This window comes from Paraphaeosphaeria sporulosa (assembly GCF_001642045.1).
Source record: "Paraphaeosphaeria sporulosa strain AP3s5-JAC2a unplaced genomic scaffold CC84scaffold_8, whole genome shotgun sequence".
Taxonomy (NCBI): Eukaryota; Fungi; Ascomycota; class Dothideomycetes; order Pleosporales; family Didymosphaeriaceae; genus Paraphaeosphaeria; species Paraphaeosphaeria sporulosa.
Genome location: NW_017253367.1, coordinates 1,113,388 through 1,136,047, shown reverse-complemented (window position 1 = coordinate 1,136,047; position 22,660 = coordinate 1,113,388). Strand labels below are relative to the sequence as shown.

The following is a 22,660-nucleotide window of genomic DNA, read 5'->3' as shown; positions in this document are numbered from 1 at the left end:
ACGTCGGCGTGGTAGTGGTTGCGGTATGCGGTTGCAGTTGATTGGGCTGGGGGAAGGTGTAGCCGGAATGGTTGCTTCCCCGCTTGTGGTTGCCCCGCGACTTCCGTTTGGGGGAGCGACGAGCTGCTGATAGCGGCGTGGCTCGACTTACACGGAGGTTCCTGTTGTTGCTGCGGTTCTTTCTTCTTCTTACTCTACAATAATTCTGAATGTCCTACATACTGTGTTCCTAAGCGTTCGAGCGTTGAAGCATTCCTCTCCGTACAGGTACCCTAGAGCCTTGCAGTACCTACCGTTGGCACACACCTCTGCATAATAAGCTCTCCGTTCAGCCTATTCTTGGCTGTTTCTGCACCCCTCTCGGCCTGGGAGGAATCTCTGTCTCCAGACTGACCAGCTCGTTCAGAACGGACACGTCATCATGGCGCACCTCACACGCGAAGAAGTATTAGCATCTGGAATCGTGGCCAGTGACTATCAAAAGGTACGCCGGATCCGGAGGTAAGATGAGAGCTCAAGTTGACTTACTCCAGGCCTTCGAAACACGCCCCGTTGATATTAAGGGTAATGACTTCTTCGAGGTTCGGGCAAGCCGCGCGAAACATCTCCAGAAGCTTCGCTATTTGTATCCTATCCCCGGGCCGATCCCAGACGAAGTCAAAGAGTCGATGCATGACGCGTCTGCAAGGGATGGCTACTCTATCCGCGTGCGCGTGTATCAACCTGCCAAGGGCCCCCCCGAGGGCGGCAGTCCGCTTGTAATGATGTACCATGAGGGAGGCTGGAGCATGGGTGATCTCACAGACGAGGATCTGAATTGCAGAATGTTCGTCCGCGACTTGGGATGCGTGTGCGTGAATGTGGAATACAGGTGGGGTTTCCTCGACCTGATCAACGACCAGTGTGTAGCTAACTTCGAGACTAGACTCGCGCCTGAACACCAATTTCCCGTCGGCGTCAACGACTGCTGGGACGCTCTGAAGTGGGCTCTCGATAATGCAGCGTCCCTCAAAGCGACGCCCACACAAGGCATCATCGTCGGCGGCGCTTCTGCAGGTGGAAACCTAGCCGCCATCCTTGCCCTCATGTCCCGCGACACGCTCCTTTCTCCTCCTATAACTGGTCAATATCTCTGTGTTCCCGCGCTTCTTCCCGAGTATAATGTCCCGGAGGCTTTGACTCCATTTTACCGCTCTCGATACGATTCCCGCTCCGATCCTGTGCTGAAAGACTTGCAGCCAGGCATGATAGAGGCTATTTACAAGCCGGAAGAGAAGTCGCCATTGTGGGATCCTTTCAATCACCCGGATGGCCATAAGAGCGTGGCAAAGGCTTACTTTCAGGTGGGTGGGCTGGACCCGCTGAGGGATGAGGCAGTGCTTTACGATAGGAAGCTTAGGGAGGCTGGGGTGCTGACGAGATTCGATTTGTATGCCGGATATGGCCATATGTTTTGGACGAACTATCCGGAGATGGAGAGAAGCAAGGGATTTGTGGAGGACACCCTCAAGGGGGTGAGATGGCTCCTTGAGAAGTAGGATGCATTGCATACTGGCGAATAGAGGCTGAATTTGTGCTGGCAATGTATTAGTTTACTTGCTTGCAGCCCAGGATAACTTTAAAGTCGTTGCGGATTGGTGAAGGCTACCAGAAAACGTGCTGTGGTTCTATGGCGCTAGTATCAGTTGCCCACAGCACCACGTGATATTTTCACGTGAGTCTCACAATGATTTCTGTATTCAGTTGCAATGTGTTCTATCGTGCAAGGAAGGCCGTAACTGTAAGACCATCACGCACTAGCTCGCGCCATTTGTCATAGCAAACCAACCGCACTCGGAAGTAGCTCCGCTGTCTTGGACACTTCACACGTCCTCCCATGAACATGTATCTGACGCAGACCCAAATAATCATCATCGTATCCGAAAACACTCCTTGACACAAAAGCAATAGCAGATCGTAACCCGTTACATTTGATCGAAACCATGCCTCAAGCCACCGTTCACCTCATCTCCCTTCAACCCACCACCAACGCCTCAAACTTCATCTCCGAACTCAACCTAGTCAGCTTCGACTCACCACCATATCTTATCAAAGGCCGCCCTTGCGGCTGGGTCCAGCGTCCCCGCACCCTCAACAAGGACAACCTAACAGCCCACGAGTGGGATATCTTCCTGGTCACCAAATCCCCGACCCTCCCAGCCGGCATGGTGCTCTCGCTCGCAGACCGCGTATCCGCGACCATCGAGATGCCCCAAGCGCAGTACACCGCCCTGCTCTCCGGCGCGGGCCAGGATGCCCAAGCAGCGGGCGACACGCCGCCACTGCCGGACAACTGGCAGCCCGATGAGGTGCAGGCCGGCCGACGAGGGTCGAAGTTCTACGGCCTCATTCCCGAGACGGAAGTCCTAGGTGCGCTAGACAGAGAAGAGAGACCCGGTGAATTGAGGCTTGATCACCCCATGGCATGGTTCTTGTCCACTGCGGAGCCGGCGGGTATCCGGGGGGCGCCGGTGTTGTTTTTCAATTTGTTCAAGTATAGGGGTGGCGATAGGTCGACGCATGATGAATATATGCAGGGGTTCAAGGAGAAGTCTGGAAAGGCGGCTGGGGCTCAGGTGAGGTTTATGGGGGAGGTTGGGGATTTAAATTTTGCTGTGCAGGGAGCCAGCGAGGGTGGGAGAGGATGGGATGAGGCGAACTTGACGCAGTATGACAGCGTCTGGCATTACGCGTACATGCTGAGTACGGACGTGTATAAGGAGCTGAATAAAGAGAAGGTAAAGGGGCTGGAGGATACGTGTATTCTGCTTGTTAGCGAGCCGGCGCTGTGAGCAGTGGATATGATTATTTGCGGGCTTTCATGAGCATCTTTGGAGAACGAGATGTACGATACTAACTATAGATCCTTCCCAAATCCAGAGTGTTCTGGAGTGTATCTACCAGGGCTTTCCCCACTCTGGTTCTAGCCCCCGCCCCCACAGACATAGATGGACTGTGATGCCATACCCACAACATTGCATACTTACGAACAAAGGCTGAAATCCAAGCCAATCGAGCTTGACTTGAATATCGCACATATATACGACGACGTCTCTCCGAATCACAACATATATTAACTGTGCAGCACTGCATCTTTCACAACATTGGAGCGCTTGACCCATGCACGCCTATCATGCAGTGGCGACTTCCAAATATTGTTCACCTATACATCTCGCTCACTTCTCTCCGCGCGAGCCACAATCCGTATCATAGCATTTTCTTGGAACCAACACCCACATCATGTATCTTGGCGCCCTGACAACAGCCTTCGTCCCCGCTCCCGGCTGCATCGACACCATATATGGCGAGATTTTCAGCGTCGGTACAGTTCGCGACAAATGGCACAGTCTCGGGCAATCCGACAAACGATCTTGCTACCCGTCGGCCTTCACCACCCCGGGGAAATACTACTCGCCGGGCATATGTCCTTCAGCGTGGTCGTCTGCGTGCGGGAATGTGACAGAGACGAGGATGAAGTGCTGACCGGTGTACTTTCGCAGTCATACCTCATATGTCTTTCGTCACAAAGGAAATGCTAATGGGGGAATGCACAGCGGCTACATCTGCGCCTCATCGCAAACCTCCTCGTCGGACACCTTCTCATGCAGCCGCCTCTACACTGACCCGCCGAAGATCACCGTCCCGCAGGAGATTAATGGGAAGACGACGTACATGGAGACCACGCTTGCCGCAGATGGCGGACTGTTCGTCGTGTACGCGAACCAGATTGAAGTGCGGTTTCAGAAGGGGACTTCTAGACTGCGGCATCGATGACGAGAGGATCGTCGTCTAAACCGAGCACTCAGACAAGCGCAGTGCCTTCGAAGACGAGCGGGACGGTAGAGAATACGAGTACCGGGCTGGGAGCGGGAGGTGATAGTAGTGGTGGTGCAAGCGCGGGAAGCGGGGAGGGTGGAGGGCATCCATCTAAATTGACGGCGGGATCGTGGGCGGGAATTACGGTTGTGGTTACTGTGGTTTCGGTCAGGCTGGTTGGGTTGCTGGTGTTTCTTGTGCGGATGCGTAGGAAAAAGGGTGAAGATGAAATGGTGCATGAAAGTTGGACGGACGTTCATAGCACGGCTGAGATGGTGAACTTGACGCCGGTGTGTGAGGTAGGACCCAGGGAGGTTGATGAGGTAAGAGGTGATCTGGTCATGTCGGTTGAGCTGGATCCGAAGGCTCGAGTGCACCAATTAAAATAGTGATTGTAAACGTGATATGAGTACTATTAAGCTGTCACATGCACTTGTCTACTCGATCGTTCTCGAACGGAGACGACATATTGCTCCTAGGCTCGTTTCGCTCTGCTATCGTCCCCTGTGAGACACATGACCTAGAAAGTCATACCCAGCCCAGCCCCATCAAACCCCATGCCATCCCACCCCAACCCCGACCCTCCCATCACAGAACTCCATCCCATATCCAGCGGCAAGAATCCCGACCACAACGCCGCCTCATCAACGGGCCCCGTGGCTCCACTCCCGTTGATAGCGAAGTCGCCAACAGCTCCTAGATCTGTCCATCCGAAATCACCCATTTGCTCTGTCATCGCGGGGCTCTCAGCCGTGCCCACGCTGCCAGAATGGGATGGCGAATGCGCAGAGACGCCGCTTTGGCCTGTGAGTGGAGTGTAGCCTCCACTTGCACCGTGGAGCGAATGGCTCGCTACGTGCGTTCCCGGATGCCGGAAAGTGGTACTGCTGGACTTGTCTTTACGCGGTGCTTTAGCCCAGAGCAGCCGCAGCAGCTGGCTGTAGCGGGAGCCTGGGTGCTGGATTCCAATGTTGGCGCCAACGCTGCTACGCTGGAGACGAGCGATAGTTTCATTGATCATGGCGCGGATTGCGCGATCTTCGTCGTTGCTGATTACGCCAGTACAACGTGCTCGGTAGAGGAACACACCAGCATAGACTAGGTAGAGGTAGTATCGCAGTGGCATGTAGCGAAGCGATTTCTCTGGGTCGACGAAATTGTTGGCAGTGGTTAAGATGGCTTTTGCAGCATCGAGACCTTCGTAGATGAATCTGGCATCTCCAACTGCGCCGACATTGTTAACAAAGACGCGCTGTGGGGCATGCATCTTGGATCCGCGGTGATCACTATGGCTGCCCGAACCTTGAGCGTCTGCGGAGCCATTGGCAGTAGGGAGCGCGCGGAGAATCGTCGCTTGGAAGGCGAAAGCATTGATGTATAACCGTAGATAATCATAAGACATTAGTAGACAAGCCTTAAGGGGTGGTGAGCAAGTCAGTGTCCCCCATACACTTTTCCAGCCGTATATGGCTGCGCGAAAGTCGTCGATAAATTTGATGTAACTTCCGCTCATATGCGTGCGGAAACTTGACCCTGGGTTCGAGTACAGTGTGTCGTGGACGTTACTGAACAGTTGTGTGAGCTCCAGGTTGGCTAAGTTCATTAGTGTGCGCGCCCAAGATAGGATTGGAATAATTAATTACCTTGGAAGATGCTTGCATAGTCTTCTTGGTTGGTGTTGCTTGGAATTAGTGAAGGATAGTCCTCACGTCGCAGCGTCGTGAGCGGACCAGGACCCCTCGACCAAAATGCCTTCCCTATGCGTATAGAAATATGTCGGTCCGAGACGTAAGCAGAGGTCCATAAGAGTCGCTTGCGGTCATGTTCAGGATCTTTGTCCTGGTCTACGAATCGAAAGGAGTACTTGTCTACAGCCAGGAAGTAAGCTATCCGGAGAGCCAAACCAACGTGCATCCAGCTCTCTTTATCTTCTTCGCCTTTCCCAACTTTGCCTGAGCTTCTTTGTGTGTAGGGAGCCCATTCAGCAAGAATCAAGAGAGCTTCCACTGCTTCGACACCTGCGTCACCACCAGCAGCCACAGTAGATATTAGACTCTTCATATGCCCTGAACAGGCTTCGTATATATAAGGCTCTTCGACAAGATCTTTGGAGGCGATGACAAGTATGGCCGTCAGGAGATGTGGCTCTTTCTTCACAGTGTAGGCCAGCCTGGTGGTGTCAAAGGTGTCTACGCGGGCTAGTGGATAGTATGGATGGTAGTTCTCCTGGTATCGTGCAAGTAATTGGTTTACCGTTGAAATGGTGATGATTCCTTCGTCGAGTAGAACATAGCCATATGTTGCTGACAATTGCGTTCGCACTGGTGGTATTGTGCCCGGCTGAGCTGTCGGTAGAGCATTGCTGTTCGGTGCAGTCTCCTCCGAGCTAGATTCTGCAACTCTAGCAAGAATTCCAAGAGCATCAGAAGGGTTCTGTAGATTGGGAAAGGTCATCTCATCAGAAGTTGATGTTTCAGACCTTTGTAGTTGGTTCTCTCCCTCTGGCAGCTGAGGTGTAGGATCGGTCCGCATCCATGGTGTGGTGCCAACATTTCCCAATGGGAAGCTACTCTCCTCTTGATGGTAATTCGCCAATGAAGGTAAAGTACCCTCAGCTACAGTTTTGCGGCGGACTCTTCGTCCGCCACGATTGCTACCTCCGAGTACACAGTCAAGGTTGTCTCGCTTACAGCGAAGACATGGGACTGATCCATCGTTGTCTCTGAGGTTCGCTTGTTAGTATACAATGCGACTGTGGGGCTGCAAGGCGATCCATACAAAAGACATCGGCTCTTCCTCTTGCGGCAGTTCAAGCATGCTTGATGCGCTCTTTTGGTCTTAGGAGGTTCATCCCCCTGTGCGGCATCCGGGGCGGCCTCTGAAGGCGCGTGTGGGGAACTTATCGACTCCATCCGACCATTCCGTTCCGTCCAGGATGGTGGTGTTGAAGCGGTCCGGAGTGTGGGATGCTGTCGGCTTTAGGTTCGGAAGCCGAGCGAACCATCGGCGATGGTCTCAAGCACCGCTATACTCTTATAGGTCGATGGAGGCCTTCTATGGCATTTAGTACTATGTGTTCCTCAAAATACAGACAGTACTTCGAGAATCTCCAGCCTCGCGAAATGGACAATGGGGTCGACCATGCGGAGACGCGACGATGAACGAAATATCGGGCCGCGGTAAAGTGCGGCATTTGAAATACGAAAGCGGCTAGGGCTCCATCGTACCACATATCCATTACTAGAGCCATACTGAACACTTGAATCGGAATTTTCCAGATGTCCACGATGGTCGCAGATGTGTTCAACTCGCCACGGAATTCGGGCTAAGTTTGGTCGTGTAGGTATGCTTGTGTCTCGTGCCACGGCTGGAACAGCCCGGCCTAATCCAGGGGCATGAAGGCTCGGCAACGTACAATCCGTCGCACAGGATGGGTAACAGCTTGCGGCAATTCTCCCACAGTGACCAGTGACACAGTGGTGTTCACATCTAGCGGAGAGGTGTTTCTTCGGGGGCTGAAGACTCCGTGTCACGCGATCGCCCTGCTTGTTGGAGGTGACTCGCTATTGTAGCGTCCAGGCACCGTGGGATCTGCGCTCGAATTGTGGGACCTCCACATTTCCTCCATCCTTCCCCGTAAACACCAGCGCAATCTCTCCAACATGGCGACCCCTATGCTCTTATCTCAAGCGCCCGAGCATGATGCGCGACAAATTGCTTGGTCCATTGCAACTTCCTCTTCTTGCCAGACACCCCGCAGCCCGATTGACAGTTGTTAGCGATGTTTCTGGACCTCATCCAAATGGGAAGGTCGCTGTGCATGACCAAGCCACCATCGTTTTGTCTTCTCCAGCCCACAGGAGCTACGCGGATATACTGCACTTAAGGTTGTCGATAAGCCTTGTGCCCAGACTCATCGGCGGCACGAGCGGTGATCGCCACAGCCTATGAGGCGGTTACAGCCACTGGTTGCAAGGAAATGTACGCATGTAGCCCAAGGTAGGGCAGCGCCGAGCGAATTGTCACGCGTACAGTTCCTTCTATATGCCACTTTTTTAGATTAAGTCACGGCGAGATACCATTCGGCTGGAATCTGAACTTCCTGGACGGGGCACATCGCCCGTTCATCATCTACTCGTTACGGGCAGGTGTAAAGACCCCAGAAAGATCTGTCTGATCTACATGCTACGCCAGACCGCTCAGTGTAGCCTATAAGTACTACGGTAGGTGGTCTTTGTTTTTGTTTTTTCACGTCGCCATACTTCGTCAGGACCAATATGAAGTTCCTCGCTCCTCTCCTGGCCACCTTGGGCCTGGCATCTGCCGCAGCCGTCAACAGCAAAGTTAGCTATGACGGCTGGAAGGTTTACCGCGTCACCGTCGGCGCCGATTCATCCAAGCTCAGCTCGGTGATGAACAAGCTCCAGCTGAGCACATGGAAGGGCAAGGTTGGACACAGCTCGGTCGTTGACATTCCCGTTCCTCCTCTCCAAACCTTGGAGTTTGAGTCGGGAATCCAAGGCTACAACTCTTTGGTCATGCACGAGGATCTTGGTGCCTCTATTGCCCAGGAAGAGATCTTCGAGACTTATGCCTGTATTTATCCCTTGGCCCACTGCAATATCCGCAATGCGCTAACGATACATCAGCCGACTTCTCTGCGAAGGCCGCCGCTGCGGCTCCCAATGCAACCTGGTTCAATGCTTACCACACCATTGCGGAGCACACGCAGTGGCTGAAGGACCTCGCCGCAGCCTACCCAAACAATGCAGAGATCATTTCAGCAGGAAAGTCTTTGCAGGGACGCGACATTCAAGGCATCCACATCTGGGGTTCCGGCGGCAAGGGCTCGCAGAAGGGTGTGGTTTGGCACGGAACTGTGCACGCCCGCGAGTGGATCACCACCATGACGGTCGAGTACGCAGCCTACCAGCTCCTCACCTCTACCAACGCGGATGATGCGTCGTACAAGAACAAGTACGACTTCTACATCTTCCCCATCGTCAATCCAGATGGATTTGCCTACACCCAAACCACCGATCGCATGTGGCGCAAGAACCGCAAGACCATCACCACTTCTAGCTGTGTCGGCACTGACATCAACCGCAACTGGCCGAACCACTGGAGCAACGCGGCTGGAGCCTCCACCAACCCCTGCGCTGAGGACTACAAGGGCCAAGCTGAAGGCGACACCGTTGAGAACAAAGCGATCAAGGCTCAGCTGGACAGCATTGCGTCAAGCGCCCAGGGAGCGATTCTCTACATGGACATCCACTCGTACAGTCAGCTGTGGATGTACCCGTACGGCTACACGTGCTCTGGCACCGTCCCCAACTCTGCTAGCTACGCAAGCCTTGCCAAGGGTGCAGTCGCTGCGCTCAAGGCAGTCCACGGCACTACCTTCACTACAGGCCCCATCTGCTCCACCATCTACCAAGTTTCTGGATCTTCGGTCGACTACGCGCTTGAGAACGCTGGTAACAACAAGGGTGTGAAGTACTCGATGACTGTTGAGCTTCGCGATACTGGTGCGAATGGCTTCGTGCTGCCGGCTGCTCAGATCAAGCCCAGTGGCGAGGAGACATGGGCAGGATTGGCCTACCTTCTCAAGAACATGACCTAGATGTTATGGTCAGATGAAAAGAGAATGGCGCGTATAGCTTCGTGTGTATAGCTATAGTGAAATAGTGAAGTATAATGAAGAAGTGAAAACCATCACCACTGTGGCCATAATTCGAGCCCGTGCCACAATTTTAATACGTTATCAGGGAGCAATAGAATTCAACCGCTACATTGTCTTGCGCAGGTTGCTACTTCATCGCTCTGTCGTGTCGTATATAACGTCCAGACTGCATTACGTCATCGCTTGTATTCCGTAGCCAGCCAATCAACCGACCCCGCAGCGGGCCACACACGTTGCGGAACAATCCCCATCAGCAACCACAACCGCAACGATGACATTCTCAGACGATGTTATGAACCTACAGACACCTCCAGCATGCATAGCAGATTTCTGCATCATCCCGCTGGGTACGCCAACGGCATCCGTGTCGAAAGAAGTAGCTGAGGTACAGCGGCTGCTCAAGAAGAGCGGCTTGGAGTATTCTATGCATTCGGCAGGAACTACTGTTGGTGAGTGGTACATATTGACTTCCCGTCTCCTAGAGTTGTTACAGAAGACACGAGAGGTAGGTTCTTGTGAGCACCAGGCTAATGGATGCGCAGAGGGCTCGTGGGACGAGGTGATGAAGGTGATCGGACAATGCCACGCACTGCTGCATCAGAACGGCGTGGTCAGGATCCAGAGCGACATCCGGGTTGGGTCGAGGACAGACAAGAAGCAGACACACAAGGACAAGGTTGCGGCAGTGGAGAAGCTGTTGAAGGACGATGCTGCTTGAGGGACCTGGCCTTGACGAGGCAATTGAACTGCACACGACCATTGAACAGGGCAACTCTGGCTTCATGAAACAAACCCAAGAGCGCGGAATCTGATAGCTGTCAATATACTGGTGTTCCGTGGGTGCTCTAGGTCTTCCGCTGCTTCACGTGCGACTATTTTCACCTGCACCAACCAGACCCTTGCATGTCGACGCGTTTTGAAACAGAAGCATCACAACAACACAACAACGATGTTGTATCATGTACCCTGGAGGCCAAAACAAAGGCCATCGCGTGTACCCCGCAAGCGCCATGCTTGATGCGCCCGCCAAACGGCGATTGTGAGTCACTCACGGCTATGAATGCTCTGTTCGTACCCGCCCCCTTTTCGACGATTCGCCGGGAGGGTGCTCGACCTGGGGTTGCTAGGACGCGAGAGAGGGCTGGCGATGTTTTGGGAGTAGCGACAGGTTTGCGACGGGGATGCGCGTGCGGGAGATTAAGGAGAGGCCTGCAACGACTGGGATCGAGGGTGGTCGTGTTTTGCCCGCCAACACGTTAGTGGGAGAAAGCGAGCAACAAGTACATGATAAGAAATGATGTATTGCCGCTGCTATCGATTGACACGATACACAGCGGTTGCAATTCAACTCTGATTTTCTCCAGACTGCTAGCCTCGTGCTGTGCATTAGCCCGAGTTCATCCGAGGCGTTCGCGGCCCCTGCTCTGAAAAAAGTTCCAGCCGGATCCACTCGTCCGCAAGGCGTAGCGAGCTGCATCCTCTGCATCATCACCGAATCCAGTCTGCCAACTTCCGTCGCTTCCTCTCTCCCACCACCGTCACCTGCCCATCGCCTTGCACGGCCGACCATCGCCTGCATTTCCATCTCGCCCGCCGCAGCAATTGCCTCCAACTTGGGACGGTGCATGGCAACGCACTGTTCACGTGGGAACCCGGAGGAATGCACGCGACCCTTTCACGAGCCAAACCGAGCCGCACATAACAACACCCGCCCATCGCATCCCGCCGCGCAACCTCGAAGCCCCCGCCCCGCGCATCGCGCGCACAGCAGAGCACCATGGCGTTCAACTTCAACTGGTCGCCGCTCATCGCCGACACCTCGAGAGCCCGGGACATGCTGACGACGGCGCTGAACAAAGGCCCCAAGCCGCCCATCATCGTCGACGACATCACCGTCACCGAGCTCAACCTGGGCTCCACCCCGCCCGAGCTGGAGATCCTCGAGATTGGAGACCTGGCCGAGGACCGCTTTCGCGGCATCTTCAAGATGACGTACGCCGGCGACGCCTTCCTGACGCTCAAGACAAAGGTCCAGGCCAACCCGCTCAACACGTACCTGTCCACCAAGCCCGACTTCGCATCCCCAGAGCCGCTCGCGGCATCCGCCGGCCTGACGATACCACTGCAAATTACGCTGTCGGACATCAGACTGTCTGGGTTCGTCATACTCGTCTTCTCGAAACAGAAAGGCGTCACGCTGGTCTTCCGGAACGATCCTCTCGAGTCGCTGAAGGTCTCTTCGACATTCGACTCGATACCCTTTATCAAGAACTACCTGCAGAAGGAGATCGAAGGCCAGCTGCGTGTGCTCTTCATGGAAGATCTGCCGGCCATCATCCATCGGTTATCGCTGCGGTTATGGTCACCCGAATTCCAAGAGCTTGACGCTGAGACGGAAGAACGACTGGACAGCTCCAAGAGCACCATTGCCCCTATCGATCCATTATCAGGGCCGCCGCAAGACGCCGTCGATGAGTTTGGCAATCCCATCGACGCGTCGCAGATGGCCACGCTTGCGCTCGACTCCTCGTCCGAAATACACGCATCATTTTCCCAGAAGAACATGCTGCGACTCGCGTCACTATCACAATCCCAGCACACCCTATCGCTCTTCACCCCAGGCATCCGCGAAGCCGTCTTCCGCGCCTGGGCCAGCAATCCCGACCGTCCAGAATCCGGCTCCGCAACGCCCGCGCTTACCCAGTCGAGTCTCTCCAGAATACAGTCTACCTTCGCCAGCGTCAAGTCGAATGCTTCGTCAGTCGCCTCCGGTAGCACTGGGCAAGACACCAACGCATCGCGCCCCACCCTCTCCTCCGCCTACTCCTCCGCTGCCGGTCTCAGCCTCGGCGCAAACCGCTCGCGCGGCCACCAAATGCGCAAACGCAAGAAGCGCGTCGTCGACCTCCGCAAGAACCGCGACGCCGCAGACTCGTCGGGTCTCTCCACCGAACCCACCACCCCGCTCACGAGCACCACTGCCTCCGAAACCGCGAGCGTCATCCCCGAAGAGCCGCACCGCGTTGACAACAACGAGCCCGCGCTGTCCACCCCGCCGCGCACACCGATCAATCCCCTCCATAGCAGCGCCCTCGAGCCCGGCTCACCAACCCCACGCTTCCGCGAGACCGAGAAACCCGCCCCGAGCGACGCCCTCCTCCCGCCCGCCCCGCTCCTGTCCGACCCCCCGAAGCCAAAAGCCAAGCTCGCCAACGCCACGGTCCACGACTTCGTGCAGACGGAACAATCGCAACGACCCAAGCCAGCGGGCCGCTCCTCCTCCTCGCGCCCTCCGCTATCGCATACCCGCCTCCGCTCCACACAGCAAGCCTCTTCCCCGCTCCTGCGCTCCCTTTCCTTCGACAAGATGCCGTCTTATCAAAGCCAGAAGAATTCTGGTGCGCTATCACCGCCGTACGCGGAGAGCACTACCAGCTCCGCCGGCGGGATCCTCGAGCAGGCATGGATGCTCAAGATGGCGAACGAGATTGCACGGAAGGTGAGGGAAGAAAAAGGAAGGTGTGGTGGGAGCAGGAGTCCAAGTCCACCTGAGCGTCAACGCGGGTCTTTAAAAAGACCTCAGGGCCTGTGGGACGGCGCCGAGGAGTGCATGGATGCGCCGCCAGCCTATGTCGCATAGCGCTCAAGAAAGAGAAGGAGAAGAGAGGGAGTAGAGGACGATTTTACGATACCATGTGCTACGACGGCGTTTCTGGGGTTTGCTTTTTTTCCTTTGTCGCTCGTTCGCGCTTCTGCTTTCTGCTTTGTCGTTAACTTTCGCTTGGGCCTCTGTTTTGTTTTTGGGTGTAACAAAAGTTCTTGATACGCGTTGGAGCGTGCGTGCGTGCAGCATTCAGCTCGGCAGCATGGGTGTAATCGTAGTATCGTAAGAAGCAGTGTACAGGGCGGACGTGTATCATAAAGTCGATCGAGGGGTGTACATTTTTGGCGGTCCGGCTGGAAGGGTGGAAAGAAACGGAATCAAGGCAGTTGGATCTTGCAGCGGATGTTGCACTGCACTGCACAGGCGTATACCCATTCCCTGCTCTACGGATAGTGTCTGAGGAGATAGGTTAGGATAGATAATCATCGCTTCGTTGTTCTCATCGATCTATGCTTTTGTCAGTGAAAGGCTCTGATGTCATGCTGTTGATGCTCGTATGATAGCACGCCCGACGCAGCGGCCAAAGTGTCGAATTCGAATGATGAAATTTCATTGTCACAGCCACAAGAGTATCGATAGCTCTAATCCTTAACCTGTAGACCCCATATTCGCAGAGAGCACATCACCATGCTCAAGCGCTAGTAATGACTTGACGTTTGACTACCGATGCCCCCGACTGTAGCTAATCCGGCCGAAAACTAGAAGCATCAGGTACAAACAGTACGATGAGTCATGCTTTCTCGCCATACCTCCTGTCCGTCCATCACTAGCCACTTTTAGTCGAGCAGGTTGAACACGGGCGCAGCCGCACGCTGCTCGCCTGCCTTCTCCCCACTCTTCTCATTCTCCTTCCGATCAATAGGACTTGTGATATCTCCCACATACGAGAACCGCTCCCTATACGATACGCGTCTATCGCCAGCTTTGCACGGTGTCGATGATGCCGGCGCAGACGCAGACGCAGGCGCAGGCGCGTCGTTATCAAATAAGTCTATCAGCAGCGACGTGTTTGCGGAGGTTCCCGAGACCTTCTTGGGCGAGATTTGTATTAGCTTCCCTAGCGGAGGCGGGCTGGACGCCGTCGAGCCGTTCGAAATAAGTTCCTTAAACTTAGCTGTTTCCTTGCGACCCTTCTCTCGGGCCTGCGCGTCGTCAGCTTTCACACCACCGTTGGCGTAGGCCTGCCACTGTTTGGGCGTACTGCCGGAATCTGAGACGGTGTCTACCACCATATTTGGCGTTGCCACTGTGAGGGCTGGACCTGAATAAGATACTGCTGTGGGAACCACAGGGATTGCCGGAAGCGCAGTGGAATGAGTATGGAACGGGGGGCTTGGTAGTGCTTGCTGGACCGTCTTCTGGAGCGGCTTGATCAAGGCCTTCCTACCGCCCATACGACGGTCGCAATAAGTGCATTTGCAGGGGTCGGGGCAGCCCTGGCTGCATGCTTGACCACACGTGGTGCAGGGCTTCTTGCACTGCTGTCTGCAGACGATGCGGGTGCTGTCAAACGGATGGCAGGTCAGCATGCACCTGTGCCCGCAGGGTAACAGGCAGCGACAGCTCTCGCCACATCCTCCGCTCAAGTGCTCCCAGTCGTCGGGCTGTTCGATGAAGATCTTGTTGCCGTGTCTCTGACAGGTGAGCGGGAGATGATATCCTATGCGCCTTGGTGGACCCGATGTTGGAATGTCCTTCTTCGTACCGTGTGCCCACAGGATCTTTACAACAGCTTCCCAGGTTTCGCTGCCGCACACTAGCTTCTCCGCGTTGCCAAACAGGTAGAAGCCTCTCCTGCATTCTTATCAGCGACATGTAAGTACTGATTGAGATTGTGCAGTCTGCATATGTCTTGAACACTGTAGAGTAGTACAAAGAAAATGGGAAGAGCTTACCGAGCTCGTGAAAGGGCAACGCAGACCCTGTTGTCGACTGATAAGAAGCCAATGTTGCCGTCTTTCGGACTTCGAACAAGGGAAAGTAAAACGATGTCATTCTCCTCGCCTTGGTAAGAATCCACGGTGACGACCTTCAGCGATTGGCCACAGAGGTTCTGGTGGCGCCTAAGTTTCGATAGAAGGAGCTTTCGCTGGCCATTGTAGAAAGTCAGCACGGTGATCTTCTCTGGGTCAATCCTGTTCAAGACAAGATAATCGAAGAATTCGACAATCATCGCAGCTTCATGCTCATTCTTGGCTGAGTGGTTGTTGTCCCGAGATTCAGGCCAATCATGAGTGAAAAAGAACGAGTTCACGCCACCCATACCTTCGACGGCGGGTCGATTGTTTTCGCTCAGCACACTTGGAAAGTCCTTCAATTTGTCGCCGTAGATCGGTTGCAGTAGACGGCGTATCTCGGGAATCATGCGACGCTGGCGTCTCAGTGTATCATGTTCAATGTTGTTGCTGACTAGGCGCTCGAAGAGCGACACATTCATGTTATATGCCTCCAAATCATGCACATTACAGTGAGGACGCAACTGTCGGTGGTCTCCAACTAGGACCAGGTGCTCTAGTGTTGGAAAACAGGCCGCCGTTACAGGAGCTTCAAGAGTTTCTGCGGCTTCTAAAGAAATTGTTACCTTGAGAGACTAGTTTAATCCAGATACTTAAAAACCAACCTTCGATTAGGACCACCCTTGGTCTCAAGCTTGAGATGAGAGCACGGTACTTGCTCAGCGCCGTGGTAGTCATCCCGATGACACGTTGATTCAACAGGATGCCTTGGTCTTCCTCCCATTGTCCGATCTTTTTCAAGTGTACTTGCTCCGAGTATTGCTTAGCAAGGCCACGAAATTCTCGCAGTACGATCTGCTTCGCTTTGCGTAGCAGATAGTTGTATATAGCACCGCGGTCTGGCAGAGGGACTGTGGTCAGGTCGTCTGTCTTGTCCAGCCTCTTTTGAACGTCAGCAATAGTTCTTAGCGATCCACCCTTCAGACCCCGGAAATTATCACATATAGCTGAGATAGGGCCTCTGAGGGCTTCTATATCTTCATCGTCATCGCGGGCGACCGCCTCGGCCTCGATCTCTTTGATCTGCTCTGCTTCAAAATCCTCTTCTTCGTAGGGCATTCCGAAGTCATCGGGTTGGTACGGGTGATCGCACCGTTCAAGACACCTTCCAAGCCATTGCTCCATCTGGATACTTGGAGTGGTCTGAGGGATCCCCTAAAGTGTAAAGTCAGTATGAATTGATACCGAGTGGTGAATGCCCCCTTGAGTAAGAAGTAACACTTCCTCCTGCAAAAGAATCGATGCACTCTCCTGCCATGTGGTTCACTTACCATGACAGACTCTGTATCAACTTCCAAAGATGTAGCCTGCTTCTCAGTAAGCAAACCGAGCTTGACGAGAAGACGGTGGTCGAGCGGGCCTTTATCTGGGGCCTTTTCGAAAGGAACGAGGAGAAGTTGCATTTTTGCTGCCAGTTGCCTCAACGCACTAGTCGCGCGATTCTTGCGGCTGCCGGGAATTTTGGGTTGCACGAAGGTTGATCGAACTTTGTACAGCTACTCGAGTCAGACTGTTTTTCCTTGCAATTAATACTCCGCCATCTCGGCACTTCGTACTTACAGTTCTCTTCTTGATCTTATCCTGGTCCTTCGTTTGACCGCCCAAACGAATGAAGTTTGGCTCAAATTCAGCGATATGTCGTAGAAGTTGATCTAACGCATGATTTGTCTGGCAGGTAACAATAATTGGGGGATCTTCTCCGCGCATGTTCTGCAGCATTGTTTGGAGCGCAACAACGGAAACGTATGTTTTACCAGTACCCGGGGGACCCTGTACAATTGCCAGCTTCTTAGTCATGATCCGATTAAGTGCCTTAGACTGGGAGCTGTCCAAAGTCAAGTTATCGCCGGATGGCCATTCCTGAAGAATATTCACGTCTTGGAATCGATCGGCTTCGTCTAAGCTGACCAGTGGGCTCAAATCTGTATGGGGGCTAAGTCGGACATACTCTGGCGGCTCGACTTCTTTCTGGGCGTTTACGAGATGCTCTGACAAGGGGAATGGCTCCCGCATCATGTGCTGCAGAGCAAGGAGCGTATGACGACTCGCTTCGAAGAACGATGATCGCGACTCGACCATGATCCATTTACGTGCAGGGTCCCAGTCCTAAGGTACGGAAAAAAAGTCAGTGTTAATTAAGGTAGGGCACTGCCAGAAAGACACATGCTCTCATCACCCGACGGTATGCTTACATATTGCTCTGGTTCAACGAAGAACAAGTCTATCTCGGGAGGGTTGTTTGACTCGACAGCAGTCAGAGGCCTCGCACCGACGATCGCAAGAAGGCACTTTGAAGGATCCTGGAAGGCATCGTCTGCCGGCGAAAGCGCAACAAGTGTGCCTGTAATAAGATGATGAGTGCTTGTACTGCAATAGTGGAAACTGTTCACGCGCTCGTGAAGAGGAAAGGGATAGGAGATCGGTGACCGTTCATTTTGAGTATGGCGTACCTGTAATGAGACGTTTGGATTGACTCCACCGAATGAGCTTCTTAACGCGACTCAAGGAGAAGGCGACCTTGGCAGAAAGCCCACGGAAAGAAAATTGCACCGCTTTCAAGTATACCTAGAGTGCTGTGTTAAAGAAGAAAACGGGGGAGGCTCTGCTTCGATCGTTGACTTACGGGCTCGTAGATTCCGATCCCACTGGACGGAGGATAATCTGATTCATCTCGCCAGGGATCCTTTCTAACCTCTTCGACTGCTTGCCGCAATGGGCGGATAGCGTCCTCGCGGAGTAGGTCGTATTGTGTGCCAAGGTATTCCTCCTTTGACTCGTAGTTGCCCTCCACTTTGTTCGGACGGAGCTCCTCGTTGAGGTTGATGATTTGTTCGCCGACGGTAAAGCCAGGGGAACAGGATCCAGGCAAAATCTCAGATGGCGTCGGGATCTCTGGTTTGTTGACCCAGGAGCCAGCGTTGACCGGCGTATATTGTGACGCGTTCTGATAATATTTCCAAATGTCGCCGTTGATACGTGAAGGCCTGGCCAGAGGGGCGACATCAGGGTCCGGATAATCGTCTTGTGGAGAGCATAAACGCTCTGAGAGATGTTTAATCATGCTCGCAGAGTCTATGGGTCAGATGTTAATCAATGATCTATTGAGTGTGCGAGAAATGCAGTTCCGTGGGTGCTTCTCACCCACCGGGAACAAAAGACAGTGTGTAATTGACGACTCCCGACTTTTGTATTGCGCACGGAGGGGAAAAGTATGCTGCTCAAACAGTTGGCAAATTGCTTACCGTACTCGTCGCCGCCAGCTGCAAGCGCGCCATAAATGTTGGCGCTGCAAGGCCGCTGGCCTGCTCGGCCCCAGCCTCTCTTCTTCGGCATATTGAGAGATTTACGTCGTGTCGTTCGCGTGATTGCGCAGAGAGAGCGTGGCGGCGTGGAAAGCTTTGGCTGACGGCGTCGAATTAAAAGCAAAGGTGGAGGTGGAAACGCGTCGGTCTGGTAGAAGGTGCGCTCAGCACGAACGGAAGGAGCTGAACGTCAACAAAGACAAACGGAAAAAGGGGTCTCGGCTGAACAAGACATTATAGTGGAGAAGTTTGGAGATGAAGTGAATAGCGACAATGACCTGGACGAAGGCCAATTTGCAAGAATGGCACAAGCAAACAGAGAGGTGGATTGGACACGGAGGTAGAGATAAGGAAACGAACATTTGTTAATAGAGATGGCGCCATAGAACGCAAAATAAGATAAGAGACCCTTTGAGCACGAATATGACAACTTACTTGTGCGGCCATGTGTGTAGATGTGCCGATTTCTCACAATTTCATTTATCCTGGGTTTCCGTCCTCCACACAAAACAGCGCGGTTGAGTTGAGAAGCCACCACATACACACCGTCACAGTGAGAAGAGTCACAAACAGTCACAAACAGCCATGAGAGCCAACAATCTGGAGCGCAGTCCCCGCGATGTGCAGCGCAAGACAAGGCGGGCTCCATGGGATTGGTTGGTGTGAAGCAGAAGTAATATCGGTGTAATTGATGGATACTGTTCGACAGCTGCTACAGATGCAGCTCTCGATGGCAAGGAGTATCCTCAATTCCCGGAATCGCCGCAGTGTACGTTGACGTAGAATTGGCATCAGTCGAGGTCGAGACCGATTGTCGAAGTTGCGGTTCGTCCGCTCTCTGCTTGGCGGACCGCTGTGGAGATCCCTGGCCCGCTCCGCAGCTCGTAGCCGAGAGCCCTGGAGCCTCATCGTAGCACGTCTTCGAGCGCCGCGACCGCGACCGCGAGCTTTCCGGCTGCATGCGCATGCGCTGATCACTTTCCATGCCTTGTCCGTCTCCGTAAGCGAATTGCACAAGCTCTAGCACACGTCGCGCATACGGTCATAGCTGCAGCCCCGCAAGCGGCGGCCAAGGTTCATGTGAGCAGCATGAACTTCGACGACGAAGATGACAACGGAGCAGGTCGCTCTCCCTCCACCTGAATCGCACTCATAAGGCTGACCAAAAGTAACAGGCTCCCAAGATTCGGGCTCTGAGAATGACAACGACGAGGTCATGGAAGACGTAGACGACGGCGACGCAGATGGCGACGCTGACGGAGATGGGGATGGAGACGATGGAGACGACGATGGCGATGACGGGGATGGAGACGACGATGACGCGAATGGAGACAACGACGATGATGACCAGGACGATCCAGACAGTCCCTCGCAACGGCAGCGCAACGGCTCCTCTGCCATGCCCGGCCCCTTGAGGTCAGACACGAATCCCACAGTTACTCTCACGTCTCCTTCGCCGCGAGCTGCTGATTCAGGCGGAGGTTTGCCATTTCGACCGAGCATACGCCAGGAAGCCCTCAATGCGCCCGTCTACGACATAATCCCTACCATCGCAGCCCCGCACAGCACGTCTATAAACGCCATTACCGCAACGCCGGACATGCGATGGGTGTTTAGCGGAGGCGCAGATGGATATATAAGAAAGTTCAATTGGATCGATACTGCCAACGGCAAACTGGCCCTCACCGTGGCCCAGCGCCATCCGTTCGTCGACAGTGTTACCAAGGCTGGGGTGCTCCTGAGCTACTGGGAGAACGAAGACTCGGACCGCAACGAAGACGCCACCACTCTCTCGCCCGTCTACTCACTCGCCGTCCACCACCAGTCCCTTTGGCTGTTATCTGGACTGGAGTCTGGAGGCATAAACCTACAGTCTGTGCGACATGAGGAGGGCAAGCGGATACACACTCTTCGACAGCACACCTCGGCCGTGTCAGTTCTGACACTTGCCCAAGACGAAACGTCGGTGCTCTCAGGAAGTTGGGACAAGACTATCAACGACTGGGATCTCAACACTGGACAAGTGAAAAGACGCTTTGAGACGAGCGGCGGTCATCAGATCTCTGCAATCGAGCAACGCCCAATGTCTACATTGCCTATCCCGCAGGACACAGACATAGTGCCCGTCTCCAACGGCACATTTTCGTCCAATAATGCATCCCGCCCACAAGCTAACGGTCTCTCCAACGGCCTTGGGCCATCCAGCCGACCCTCAGCCACAGAAACGAACGGGAATGAAGACGCTGCGGGCTCGCCTGAGGACTCGTTGTTCGGGGACAAAGACTCTCTGTTCGGTGACGACAAGGACCCATCTAATGGCCCTTCAGCGCTCGCGCCATTTGGTGACGATGAGGAAGACGAGTTCTCAAGAGCCATTGCCAATGGTATTCAACAGGCAGACGAAGCTGCAAATGCCGGGATGGATATGATGGATCTTGGCGGCCCTGTCCAAGCCCCCGCCCGAGAACAATCGCCCGAGACCCTGAAGGAACCCGCGGGGCCTGCAGAAGCCGACATCATGGTCAATGGAGTAACCGACGGTGAACCGAGCACGCTTGTGAATGGCCTTCCACACTCTGAAGAAATATCAGGGTTAGTCGGTACAAGCGCAATGCAAGCTGAACAACCGGCTTCCTCTGAAACAACGTTTCTCGACGCGGGCATTGATGGTACAATTCGCATCTGGGATCGACGGCAATCGAATCCAATCGCTCGCATAGCGCCCTCTCGCAATACTCCCCCGTGGTGTATGAACGCCTGCTGGTCACCGGACGGCAACTTTATTTACGCAGGCCGAAGGAACGGTACTGTAGACGAATACAGCCTTCATAAAAGCCTGCGGGAACCTCGAAGGACCTTTAAATTCCCTGGCGTCAGTGGTGCCGTGAGCGCTGTGCGGACGATGCCCAATGGGCGCCATCTTGTTTGGTAAGTTTGAAATCGCTCATTGATAACATAGCTAATCTGGTTATAGTGCTTCGTACGACATTTTGCGATTATACGATCTTCATGAGCAAGAGAACAAAAATCTCGCTGTACCTTTCCTAATCGTGCCGGGCCACCGAACAGGTGTAATTTCGCAGCTGTACCTTGATCCTACATGCCAGTTCATGATATCAACCGGCGGCAACAGAGGCTGGGAAGGGAGTTCGACGGAGGTGTTGCTCGGATACGAGATTGGCATTCCATCTTGATGTGCTTTTGGTATACCCTTGGTCGCGGCGTTGTGGTATACTTGGTTTTGGTTATGAACCGATGTTGCCTGGGACAGCAGCATCTTTAGCATTGCAGACATGTACCTATCAATCCAATATAACGTGTTTTACAAGCGAGCGGCGCGTACAAGCGAGCGGCGCACCCCACCAACTTTACGCACCTATCTCATCTTAACCTACAATGGCTCCACACAACAATGCTCAATTACCTTCAAATGAAGCAGATATTCAGCTTGCTATCTTATCTATCAATACAAAACAGATTCAAGGCAATCGACCTGCTGCTGCAGTCTACAATGTACCCGAAACAACGCTCCGCCGCCGACGCGCTGGGAAGCCTGCCCGACGCGATTGCCAGCCCAACTCAAAGAAGCTCACTGAGCTAGAAGAGGAGGTGATTGTTAGATATATACTTGACCTGGATCAACGTGGATTTGCGCCTACGTACGCGGCTGTACGCGATATGGCTGATAAACTGCTGGCTGCGCGCGGCGCTGGTCAGGTCGGCGTCCACTGGCCGCGCAACTTTGTCAAGCGCACGGATAGTCTCACAACGCATTTCAATCGAGCCTATGATAGGCAGAGAGCCCTGTGTGAGGATCCGATATTAATCAGAAGCTGGTTTGAGCTCGTAGAGCAGACAAAGACCAAGTACGGCATCTGCGATGACGATGTCTATAACTTCGACGAGGCTGGCTTTATGATGGGCAAGATTATGACTCAACTCGTTGTAACAGGATCAGAGCGGAGAGGCAGGCCAAAGGCTATCCAGCCTGGCGACCGTGGATGGGTCACAGTGATCGCTGCAATCAACGCTGCTGGCTGGTCAGTCCCACCGTTCCTTATTTTCGCTGGCCAGTATCATCTATCTGCCTGGTACGAGGAAGCAGAGATCCCACGCGACTGGGCGATTGCAGTCAGCGACA

General features: G+C 53.9%; 9 protein-coding genes across 9 annotated transcripts; 7 read left to right on the top strand and 2 right to left on the bottom strand.

The window, feature by feature from the left end:
• Positions 1-100: 100 nt before the first annotated feature.
• Positions 101-1,651, top strand: CC84DRAFT_1124993 (alpha/beta-hydrolase). The gene is made up of 3 exons (XM_018175706.1): positions 101-484; positions 534-871; positions 926-1,651. Exons 1-3 carry the CDS (start codon positions 422-424, stop codon positions 1,536-1,538), a joined length of 1,014 nt encoding a protein of 337 aa, XP_018033311.1. The 5' UTR covers positions 101-421; the 3' UTR covers positions 1,539-1,651.
• A 222-nt stretch (positions 1,652-1,873) lies between these two features.
• CC84DRAFT_1207741 (uncharacterized protein) lies at positions 1,874-2,998 on the top strand (the record flags this gene model as incomplete). The annotated part of the gene is made up of 2 exons (XM_018182119.1): positions 1,874-2,777; positions 2,903-2,998. The coding sequence occupies exons 1-2, from the start codon at positions 1,983-1,985 to the stop codon at positions 2,996-2,998; spliced, it is 891 nt and encodes a 296-aa protein (XP_018033310.1). The 5' UTR covers positions 1,874-1,982.
• A 281-nt stretch (positions 2,999-3,279) lies between these two features.
• Positions 3,280-3,813, top strand: CC84DRAFT_1219872 (uncharacterized protein; the record flags this gene model as incomplete). Its single annotated transcript, XM_018183118.1, has 2 exons — positions 3,280-3,485; positions 3,540-3,813. The coding sequence occupies 2 exons, from the start codon at positions 3,280-3,282 to the stop codon at positions 3,811-3,813; spliced, it is 480 nt and encodes a 159-aa protein (XP_018033309.1).
• Positions 3,814-4,375: 562 nt separating this feature from the next.
• CC84DRAFT_1261604 (uncharacterized protein) lies at positions 4,376-7,004 on the bottom strand (the record flags this gene model as incomplete). Its single annotated transcript, XM_018185080.1, has 3 exons — positions 6,634-7,004; positions 5,499-6,577; positions 4,376-5,448 (listed from the first exon to the last, which is right to left on the bottom strand). Exons 1-3 carry the CDS (start codon positions 6,765-6,767, stop codon positions 4,376-4,378), a joined length of 2,286 nt encoding a protein of 761 aa, XP_018033308.1. The 5' UTR covers positions 6,768-7,004.
• A 1,017-nt stretch (positions 7,005-8,021) lies between these two features.
• CC84DRAFT_1151139 (uncharacterized protein) lies at positions 8,022-9,478 on the top strand (the record flags this gene model as incomplete). The annotated part of the gene is made up of 2 exons (XM_018176730.1): positions 8,022-8,451; positions 8,505-9,478. Exons 1-2 carry the CDS (start codon positions 8,133-8,135, stop codon positions 9,476-9,478), a joined length of 1,293 nt encoding a protein of 430 aa, XP_018033307.1. The 5' UTR covers positions 8,022-8,132.
• A 262-nt stretch (positions 9,479-9,740) lies between these two features.
• CC84DRAFT_1166725 (uncharacterized protein) lies at positions 9,741-10,423 on the top strand. The gene is made up of 2 exons (XM_018179036.1): positions 9,741-9,987; positions 10,081-10,423. Exons 1-2 carry the CDS (start codon positions 9,810-9,812, stop codon positions 10,254-10,256), a joined length of 354 nt encoding a protein of 117 aa, XP_018033306.1. The 5' UTR covers positions 9,741-9,809; the 3' UTR covers positions 10,257-10,423.
• Positions 10,424-11,027: 604 nt separating this feature from the next.
• Positions 11,028-13,634, top strand: CC84DRAFT_1166724 (uncharacterized protein). The gene has a single exon (XM_018179035.1). The coding sequence runs from the start codon at positions 11,316-11,318 to the stop codon at positions 13,176-13,178; it is 1,863 nt and encodes a 620-aa protein (XP_018033305.1). The 5' UTR covers positions 11,028-11,315; the 3' UTR covers positions 13,179-13,634.
• A 344-nt stretch (positions 13,635-13,978) lies between these two features.
• On the bottom strand, positions 13,979-18,550 carry CC84DRAFT_1207736 (P-loop containing nucleoside triphosphate hydrolase protein; the record flags this gene model as incomplete). Its single annotated transcript, XM_018182118.1, has 9 exons — positions 13,979-14,996; positions 15,098-15,767; positions 15,823-16,372; positions 16,489-16,713; positions 16,778-17,323; positions 17,410-17,558; positions 17,668-17,782; positions 17,841-18,259; positions 18,460-18,550. The coding sequence occupies 9 exons, from the start codon at positions 18,548-18,550 to the stop codon at positions 13,979-13,981; spliced, it is 3,783 nt and encodes a 1,260-aa protein (XP_018033304.1).
• Positions 18,551-19,425: 875 nt separating this feature from the next.
• On the top strand, positions 19,426-21,858 carry CC84DRAFT_1151128 (transcription factor SPT8). The gene is made up of 3 exons (XM_018176729.1): positions 19,426-19,642; positions 19,695-21,447; positions 21,494-21,858. The coding sequence occupies exons 1-3, from the start codon at positions 19,609-19,611 to the stop codon at positions 21,711-21,713; spliced, it is 2,007 nt and encodes a 668-aa protein (XP_018033303.1). The 5' UTR covers positions 19,426-19,608; the 3' UTR covers positions 21,714-21,858.
• The last annotated feature ends 802 nt before the right edge of the window (positions 21,859-22,660 follow it).

Coding starts and splice junctions, on each gene's coding strand:
- CC84DRAFT_1124993 (XM_018175706.1), top strand. CDS start 422: ATGGCGCACCTCACACGCGAAGAAGTATTAGCATCTGGAATCGTGGCC. Junction 485..533: donor TGGCCAGTGACTATCAAAAG/GTACGCCGGATC, acceptor GACTTACTCCAG/GCCTTCGAAACACGCCCCGT. Junction 872..925: donor TGCGTGAATGTGGAATACAG/GTGGGGTTTCCT, acceptor CTTCGAGACTAG/ACTCGCGCCTGAACACCAAT.
- CC84DRAFT_1166724 (XM_018179035.1), top strand. CDS start 11,316: ATGGCGTTCAACTTCAACTGGTCGCCGCTCATCGCCGACACCTCGAGA.
- CC84DRAFT_1151128 (XM_018176729.1), top strand. CDS start 19,609: ATGAACTTCGACGACGAAGATGACAACGGAGCAG. Junction 19,643..19,694: donor CGAAGATGACAACGGAGCAG/GTCGCTCTCCCT, acceptor CAAAAGTAACAG/GCTCCCAAGATTCGGGCTCT. Junction 21,448..21,493: donor AATGGGCGCCATCTTGTTTG/GTAAGTTTGAAA, acceptor ATCTGGTTATAG/TGCTTCGTACGACATTTTGC.
- CC84DRAFT_1166725 (XM_018179036.1), top strand. CDS start 9,810: ATGACATTCTCAGACGATGTTATGAACCTACAGACACCTCCAGCATGC. Junction 9,988..10,080: donor TTCGGCAGGAACTACTGTTG/GTGAGTGGTACA, acceptor ATGGATGCGCAG/AGGGCTCGTGGGACGAGGTG.